The 9,257-nt window shown below is 48.5% G+C and overlaps 2 protein-coding genes across 3 annotated transcripts; one reads left to right on the top strand and one right to left on the bottom strand.

Moving 5' to 3' along the window:
• The first annotated feature begins 201 nt into the window (after nucleotides 1-201).
• LOC124696482 (CASP-like protein 5A1) lies at nucleotides 202-3,341 on the top strand. Its single transcript, XM_047229209.1, has 3 exons — nucleotides 202-413; nucleotides 2,397-2,529; nucleotides 2,867-3,341. Exons 1-3 carry the CDS (start codon nucleotides 202-204, stop codon nucleotides 3,056-3,058), a joined length of 537 nt encoding a protein of 178 aa, XP_047085165.1. The 3' UTR covers nucleotides 3,059-3,341.
• A 361-nt stretch (nucleotides 3,342-3,702) lies between these two features.
• On the bottom strand, nucleotides 3,703-6,557 carry LOC124701712 (BTB/POZ domain-containing protein SR1IP1). Of its 2 annotated transcripts, XM_047233806.1 has the most exons (6): nucleotides 6,291-6,555; nucleotides 5,805-5,874; nucleotides 5,159-5,728; nucleotides 4,525-5,076; nucleotides 4,069-4,424; nucleotides 3,833-3,956 (listed from the first exon to the last, which is right to left on the bottom strand). In XM_047233806.1, the coding sequence occupies exons 1-6, from the start codon at nucleotides 6,347-6,349 to the stop codon at nucleotides 3,944-3,946; spliced, it is 1,620 nt and encodes a 539-aa protein (XP_047089762.1). In that variant the 5' UTR covers nucleotides 6,350-6,555; the 3' UTR covers nucleotides 3,833-3,943. The 2 variants fall into 2 exon arrangements, with proteins under 2 accessions (XP_047089761.1, XP_047089762.1); XM_047233805.1 differs by having other exon boundaries at nucleotides 3,703-4,424; nucleotides 6,291-6,557.
• Nucleotides 6,558-9,257: the final 2,700 nt, after the last annotated feature.

Raw genomic sequence — 9,257 nt, 5'->3', positions numbered from 1 at the left:
CACCCACACCCACACGGCAGGGCACGCCGTCGGGGGCTGCCGTCTCTTTTTCGCCCCGGCCAAGCAGAACCACCTCCATCCCTCTCCCCGATCGAGCCCGACGCTTCTGGCCCGCTCGCTCCCCTTCTCCACCCGAATCCACTCCCCCAGCAGCGAAGAAACCCTCCGCCCCACCCACCCATCCCACGCCGGCGAGGGACGATGTTCGCGAGCAGGCCGGCGGTGCACCCGGTGGAGGCGCCGCCGCCGACGGATCCGGTGGGGCAGCCCACGGGCGTGCTCATGAAGGACCTGCCGGGGATGCCCGGCACCGCGGGGGGCCTCGGCCTCCGCGTCGCGCAGTTCGCCTTCGCCGCCGTCGCGCTCGCCGTCATGGCTTCCACCAACGACTTCCCCTCCGTCACCGCCTTCTGGTAACCACCTACTACTAGCCCCTCGTCTTCCGCGTTGCTAGGAGCATCGATCCTTTACGTCTCTAGCTTGTTCAAGAAAGGAATCGCGTTCCGATCTGCTTGGCCCGCCCGCCCGCGCGTGCGTGCGCGCTTTTGGAGCTGGGGACCTCGCTGTTGTTGTTGGGGCAGTTAACGCTAGGCACCGCTCCCCTGTGCAAGTCCTGTGCTGGAACTTAGCTCAATTCGGCAGTAGGCTCCCATAGCTTCTGATGAGTGCTGTTTGCAATGCAAATTCTGGAAACCCTGCGGGCTGGGGTCAACCCTGCCTCGCCTGAAACTGAACTAACGCTAGGCGACTGGGTAGCAAGCTCGTTACTCTTTGTTTCTCATCCTTTTTGGGCAACTTTCTCCATCTTGAATGCAATTGATTGCCTCACTGATGAGAAGGCGAGGGCTAAAATGCACCTGCTTGTTTGTAGCGCGTTGTGCAAAAGAGAATATCTATCTATCTATCTATCTATCTGCCATCATCATTCCCTTCCTATTCTAGCTCACTAGTAGTCTGTGCCAGGGGATTGTGCCGCTGAGATATTCAGTACACACTGACTGAACAATAATTCATAATTGTCAAAAAGAATATTATCCTGTTTGTGACAATACTAGTTTTACTTGATTTAGTTTGCCCACCTACATAAATATGCATGTACTTAATGGCCTTATAGATGTCTGGAATTATTTTTTATACATGCCAGAACGCAAGAGCCTTGCTAATAAGTATAAGCACATTCTATCGTTAATTACTTATCTTCAGTTTACTAAACTGCATTTCTGTGCACAATTCATGAAATTTCTATGGGCAGAAGAGTTAATTGTGACGTTATCTACCATAGCAAAACCGAGACCACAAATGTATCATCCATACTGTTGGGTTTTTTTTATGAGTTGGAGACTTGGAGTGCAAAATTTTCTTTCTGGCAAAGACTGAGGAGTAGCAGTGCAAAATCTACCTTATAGATATTGCAAACAGGGTTAAAATAGGCCGAAAACCAAAGCTAGAGAACACAAGTCAGGAAATTAAAAAGAGGCTAAGAAACAACAGACTGGGGACTGAACTGAAAACCCTGCTAACAGATATACTTCAAAGTAGCTTTACCCTTAATGGAAGGCTTGTGGCATTGCTTTACCTTACTAAACAGTTTCTGGTACTACTATGCTGGGTTTGCATAGAACGATAGGGTCCCAATCTTTCAATTTAATTATGAACTCCCTGTGTCCCAAATAAAGCTTCTTAACGTTTTCTAGATACGGATGTATCTATAACTAAGATATATTTATATACGTCCGTATCTGAACAAATTTAGCAACTTGTTTAGGGACGGAGGGAGTAGTTACTACTGAAGGATCTTAGATGAAAATTTACCAGTTGGATCATACAGTATGGAATATTGATCATATTATGTACTTCAGTGTAGCATTATGTTACTTTTAATATTTTAAAGTTTTAGCTAAGCCTTTTCAAGCATGTAGACTGCTGTGGTTTCGTAACTTCTTATTATGTGGGCATGCCTATTTCACGTCTGTAATTTAACATTTGCATCAGTGTGATGTGTGGATGATCCAAAATATATACTCCCTCCAGCCCAAATTAATTGTCGCAGGCCATGACAAACTAAATCAATACCAAAACTGCCGTCCGCTCCAATTAATTTGGGCGGGAGGGAGTATTATAATAAGAGACAGGGGTGAGCACTTCTTTGTTGGGCCCATCTTACAGCAAGCAACACAGATAGTGTTCATGCTTTGAACTTATAAAAAGAAGCTATGTTGTGTCTAGTTTCTTCGATATTTTTCTGCTGCAGTCAAGTTTCTGTTCCAACACTGCTTATCTGTATTTTTAGTTTTCTGCTCAATATTAGACATCCTTGAACCTCAAGGCTTTTTTATAATCTTAAATGTTTGTTCATTTAACGTGATAACAAATTGACGGGTTGCTGTTTTGGGCAGCTATCTTGTTGCAGCAACCATACTTCAATGCCTGTGGAGCTTTTCACTTGCCATCGTGGATGTCTATGCATTGCTTGTTAAGCGTTGCTTACGGAACCGTCGTGCTGTTTGTCTTTTTGCTATCGGAGATGGGGTAGGTCAATATACATCTTTTTGTTCATGTTTCTAGTGCTTTTGAAATTCACTTGGCAAATCCACTTTTTATTATGATTCCAAAGATAGGTGTTGAGATATATATGAAATGTACTAAGTGCAGTGCACTTGTCCATGGTATCTTTTGTAAAATCGATGCTATATTAGTTTTGTGACTAAGAAATCTTGCTGTGAGATAAAAAAAAAGCATGCTTAGATTATGACAATTGAATGAAATCGCATTTTTACTGCATTTTAGATTTGTTCTGGAAAAATGTGTACACATCGTTTTTGCCTGCGTGAAATCTAATATAGTGACCATGGTTGTTTCTTGGTAGATCACGGCAGCACTGACCTTCGGTGCAGCATGCTCGTCAGCAGGCATCACCGTCTTAATCGATAATGATCTGAACATATGTGGCGAAAACCACTGTGGGAGTTTCGAGACCGCGACGGCGATGGCATTCATGAGCTGGTTTGCTCTTACGCCTTCCTTTCTGCTGAACTTCTGGTCAATGGCTTCTCGATGAAAACAAGGAGGAGGATATAGCCTGACTTCTGAACGGTTTTGCACACGCAATCATGGTTTAGTGACAAGTGGGATAGAGTGGCACAGCTAGTATCAAGATCCGAAGCTGATGTATGCCTCTAAAAACACACGTATCTACTAGTATTACAAGTCTGTAAAAAGGGAATAGGTAATGGCTTGTCTTGAACATGTGTTGCACTGGAACTCTAGAATTGTTTTGACCCAGGCACTGTAAAACGCTTGATGTCATGTCCTGAATCAAATTGGTTGAGTTTTGCCCTGAACGAGTCATGTGTTGTCCATATAGAGAGAGCTAAAGGTGCCGGCCAATACTTCATGGTAGGTGGCTGCAACTTGGTCACCTTCTGATAGATGATGCCGTGATCTCCTTCCGTTCACATTTTGGTTTGTTCTAAGTACTGTACCATGTTGTCTCATGTCCGTATGGCGTATTGATGTACAAGGGCCAAATTCCAGATCATGTAGGAGGTGCATTGCTAGCCAGAACAACGTTATCGTAATCTCACCGGTAGAGACGGGAGAGAATGGTCGCGATCACGTCAGATGCTTCCATGTTAGTAGAGCGCGTCGTAATAATCCAACCAGCCAGCTTTGCGGTGGAAGACAACTCTGTACAGTGTATACTGTCCAAAATTTTACAATGGCTTGAGTTTCTTCAATAGGAACTTGACATGATACGTGTCGATCACATAATGGTGGCACAAATTACAAACTGTACACTACATCCATACTACACTAACATGCTTATTGATCTTAAGTAAAGAGTATCAAGAAATGGAGTGCCTCCGATCCTTGGCCGGCTTCGTGCGGACCTTGCCGGCGGCCACAGGGTCACGGACGAACGGGTTGAGCCGTCCGAGCTTCTTCATGAACCCGCCACCGCCGCTGCCGCCGCCCGGCTTCTTCGGCAGAGGCGGCTTCCCCGACGGTGGGAAGCTCCGGCCTCCGCTAGGCGCTGCCGCAAGCGGCGGCTGCGGCGGCGGCGCCGCCGAGGGGTCCCTGAGCCGCATCTTCATCTGGAGCAGCTCCATCCTGAGCTCGTCGTTCTCTCGCTGCAGCCGCGACACCTCGCTTGACGGCGCGCTCCGGTCCCGCCCGTTGAAGCTCGGCGTTGGCCTGTACGATAGCGCCGGCGACTCCCCTCCGGCGTAAGATGGTGCGCCGCTCGGAGGCTGCGAGGGCGGCAAGCGGAGGCGCCGCTGCTCGTGGTACAGCACCTGCACGACCGTCTGCATCGGCAGTCGGTCGTTCTGCGCCGCGTGCGCGCACGCCTCCCGCGACAGCTTCTGGCAGTCCATCACGCTGCACACCTTCTTCCTCTCGCCCTCGCTCAGCGACGGATGGGCCTGCCGAAACCATCACATTTCAGCACTTAAGCTAGTATATGAATCAAGATCGAGCACTTAAACAAGTCAATGAATCAAGATCGAATCCGATCAAACGGACCTTCAAGTAGATGTCGATGGCGCGGTACATGCCGTCCTCGTTGAACCTGGCGCGCTCCGGGATGAGCTCGGCGAGACAAGTGAACTTGTCGACCGGCAGGTTCACGTCCGACGAGATCTCGGCGAGGTAGCTCTCCATGAGCCTGCCGACCGGCCCGACGTCGTTGGGCGGCGATGCCGCCGAGACGAAGTCGTCGTCGGTGTTGTAGTCCAGCCGGGTCGCCTCGCCCTCGTGCTCCAGGTAGCCAGCCATGATCCTCTGCACAGCGTCGACATCGAAGGCCGTCGCGCCAGCGCCTTCGGGAGAGGAGGACGGGATGAGGAGGTCGTCGAGCACGGCCTGGCCGAGCTGCCCGGCCATCCGCCCCTCCAGGTCGAGCCGACACGCTAGCGACGTGTCCAGGTAGATCGCCGCTCGGAGCAGCATCGACAGGAAGCTGACCGACATGGTGTTCTTCTCCCTCGGCAGCAGGCTCACGATCGTCTCGAGGACCACACGCTTCTCGTGCTCCTGCCGAGGCTCCATCTTCTTCCTGTCTCTACCGTTCATGTCCTGCAAACATGTCGGCAATGTCAGGCTCTGGCAAGAGTGCTAATGTACTGTATACTGTGGTGATGTGTTCGACTGATCTGACCAGTCTTCGAAGAGACTTCTGAGCGTAGAGCATGATCATAGTCCCCATGGCGATGCCCTTGAACCCTCTGGCCTTCATGGCGATCATGACTCTCTGAAACGTGTCGATCCGCAGCGCCGTCAGCTCGTCGACCCACCAGTACTCGTCCACGGGCTTCAGTCCGCCATCGTCGCCACCCCCGTCGCCGCACGTCATGGTCGCGACGGCGTCGATGCACCTGCCGATGAGCCGCACCTTGTCGGACGCCGGGAGGAGCTCCTCGGCACTGCGGAGCGCGGTGACCGCGCCCGCGAGGCTCGCCAGCGCCACCTCTTCCAGGTAGGCCTCCGCCCTGCCGATCAGGTTCCCCGGCTTGCACTCCTCGGTCATCTCCAGGTGCTCGGCGGCGCAGCGCAGCATGGCGACGTTGTCGGCCGTGATCTCGAAGTTGACGCCGTAGCAGAACTTGATGACGAGGTCGAACGCCTTGGCGTCGCCGGGCATGCCCGCGATCTCGAGGTGGGTGACCCGGGAGCCGTTGGCCCCTGACACCTGCTTCCTGATGTAGCCGCATTTAGACGCCAATGGCAGCTGCAGGAACATCGCATACACGTTAGCACTTGGGATTTTGCTGATTCGTGTGATCTCTAGAACACTAGTTGGTTACCTTGTGCAGGTTGAAGGTGCTCTCCCCAACTTGGATGGTAATATCGCTCGGGAATTCTTGTGAACGGATCCTGCATCAGTAATTTGCTCGAGCTCGTGAACAACTAATCCACATGAGGAACTTCAGGTTCACATCAGAAGGGCTTTTCGTTGCACGTTTTTGCTTGGTTGAAAACGCTAGCGAATCACGGTGATTGTTTACGTTGAAAAGGAACAAAGGAAGCTCGTGAACAGCTAACTAATCATGGATGTAGGGAAGTGGACTGATCGGTTACAGATGGATAATACCATGTTAAACTAGGAAGCACCGGCGGATCGAGCTAATCGAAGGGCAGTGAAAATAAATGAGACACAAAAGAGCAGCAAAACCACGAATGATCTTCTAAAAAAAAACCACGAATGATCTGAAAATGTAAACAAACTCTCATGGCGCCAAACGAAAGATGAGCTCACTGACACTAGCAGGGAGCAGAGTGAAGGTACTTACCAGTCACTGGTTCTCTTCATGGCAGCTGAAGAGAACTGAGGAGCAGTCTCGGTCTGCATCCTGAAGCTCCCTCGCAAGGTTCACCGCTCTCTTCCTCCTCTGTCCTCCCTTCTTCTCTCTACCTCCTTCTCATCTTTATCTCCTCCAACGTCCACGTCCGGTGGAAATCGGGGACAGCGCATCGAGTGAAGCAGGTGCGACACTCGCGGATTGAGCCCGTCTGCCAATGGACTGTACTCCTGTGCCGGCGGTTGGAAGCCACACAGCCAGCACGGCGGCTCCCTGTGGATAGATGGGAGAAAATCGTTGTCTGGAAACAAAGAAGATGGGAGAAAATCGTACGCATACCTCTCGGCCGGTTGGCTGCTAGCTCTTCCCTTAGCTGCTGCCGTCCTTTTCTTCTATCGCGACTTGCCCAGGCCTTCCTTTTTGGTGTTTTTGGCAGTGAGATGCGTCCTACATTTTTGGAAGCTTGTGCTAGCGATGCACATCTTTGCAATCTAGTCATTTTTAGCTCTGCGTTCTTTGTCTTAAGTGAGGTTTAGTGGTCTGGGTTTCACTGGGCTGGCATTGGCCCAAAGCACCAATTCGAGTAGGCCCATACGATATGGCCACTAGCAGTAGTATGGCCCAAAATCAAGCTGTTGAAGGATGATAACGATAGAATTAGACTGCTTTAGTCTCACTATGTGAAAAGGATAATAAATCATTTTGAGTATAGCGACTGCAAGTTTTCTCTAACACCTTATGATTCAAATGTGCTACTTTAAAAGAATCAAAGATTGCTAGAGATCAATTGAGATATTCTCAAATCATATGCATGCTTTCGGTATGTCGTTCTCCTAAATAGTGGATTGACATGGGAGCCAATACACATGTATGTTCTAATATTTTTCATGTTTTTTTATTATCAAGTCGAAAGGACTTCTTCATGTGCTGGTGGAAAACGACTCATATGCTTTTGTTCACAGGGTTGGTACGGTAAATTTGAGGTTCACTCCGTGGAAGACTATACAACCGAAGAATGTGCAACATGTTCTCTCTATCAACAAAAATCTCGTCAGCGAATCAACTTTATGTCGAGATGGTTTTAAGTTGGTTTTTGAGTTCAATGAAGTTGTAATATCTAAGTATGGATAATTTGTTGGTTATGAGTGCCGAGATTTGTTCCTCCTATCTTTGTCATATTTATGCATTTAAGTTATTAATCATGTTTGCAATGATAATGATTCCAATATTTAGCCTTCACATTTTTGTCATATTAACATTTGTTGCATGATGTGGCTAGTGCTTGTGACGGTAAAGCACACGTCCGTTGGGAACCCCAAGAGGAAGGTGTGATGCGTACAGCAGCAAGTTTTCCCTCAGTAAGAAACCAAGGTTATCGAACCAATACGAGATGAAGGCCACGCGAAGGTTGTTGGTGAAGGAGTGTAGTGCGGCGCAACACCAGGGATTCCGGCGCCAACGTGGAACCTGTACAACACAATCAAAATACTTTGCCCCAACTTAACAGCGAGGTTGTCAATCTCACCGGCTTGCTGTAAACAAAGGATTAAACGTATGGTGTGGAGAATGATGTTTTTTTGCAAAGAACAACATAGAACAGTGATTGCAGTAGATTGTATTTCAGATGTAAAAGAATGGACCGGGGTCCATAGTTCACTAGTGGTGTCTCTCCAATAAGATAAATAGCATGTTGGGTGAATAAATTACAGTTGGGCAATTGACAAATAGAGAGGGCATAACAATGCACATACATATCATGATGACTAATATGAGATTTACTTAGGGCATTACGACAAAGAACATAGACCGCTATCCGGCATGCATCTATGCCTAAAAAGTCCACCTTCGGGTTAGCATCCGCACCCCTTCCAGTATTAAGTTGCAAACAACAGACAATTGCATTAAGTACTGTGTGCAATGTAAACAATACAAATATCCTTAGACAAAGCATTGATATTTTATCCCTAGTGGCAACAACACATACATAACCTTAGAACTTTCTGTCACTGTCCCAGATTCAATGGAGGCATGAACCCACTATCGAGCATAAATACCCCCTCTTGGAGTTACAAGTATAAACTTGGCCCTCTACTAGCAACGGAGAGCATGCAAGATCATAAACAACACATATATGATAGATCAATAATCAACTTGACATAGTATTCCATATTCATCGGATCCCAACAAATACAACATGTAGCATTACAAATAGATGATCTTGATCATGATAGGAAGCTCACAAGATCTAAACATGATAGCACAAGAGGAGAATACAACCATCTAGCTACTGCTATGGACCCATAGTCCAAGGATGAACTACTCACGCATCGGTCGGAGGCGGGCATGGTGATGTAGAGCCCTCCGGTGATGATTCCCCTCTCCGGCGGGGTGCGGAGGCGATCTCTCGAATCCCCGAGATGGGATTGGCGGCGGCGGCGTCACAGTAACTTTTCTCGTACCGTGGCTCTCGATAGTAGGGTTTTCGCGACGGAGAGATTAAATAGGCGAAGGGGCAGAGTCGGGGGACGCTCGAGGGGCCCACCCCATAGGGCGGCGTGGCCAGGGGTGGGGCCGCGCCCCCCTAGGGTGTGGCCGCCTCGTCGCCCCTCTTCGTCTCCTCTTCGGACTTCTGGAAGGCTCCGTGGAAAATAAGACTGTGGACTTTTGTTTCGTCCAATTCCGAGAATATTTTCTGTGTAGGATTTCTGAAACCAAAAACAGCGAGAAAACGAGAGCTGGCGCTTCGGCACCTTGTTAAAAGGTTAGTGCCGGAAAATGCATCAAAATGATATAAAGTGTATATAAAACATGTGAGTATTGTCATAAAACTAGCATGGAACATAAGAAATTATAGATACGTTTGAGACGTATCAAGCATCCCTAAGCTTAGTTCCTACTCGCCCTCGAGTAGGTAAATGATAACAAGGATAATTTACTGAACCGACATGCTACTATCAT

The sequence above is a fragment of the Lolium rigidum genome, chromosome 3 (genome assembly GCF_022539505.1).
Source record: "Lolium rigidum isolate FL_2022 chromosome 3, APGP_CSIRO_Lrig_0.1, whole genome shotgun sequence".
NCBI classification, from domain to species: Eukaryota; Viridiplantae; Streptophyta; class Magnoliopsida; order Poales; family Poaceae; genus Lolium; species Lolium rigidum.
Note: the sequence above shows the minus strand (reverse complement) of the source record. Positions and strands in the feature narration are given on the sequence as shown.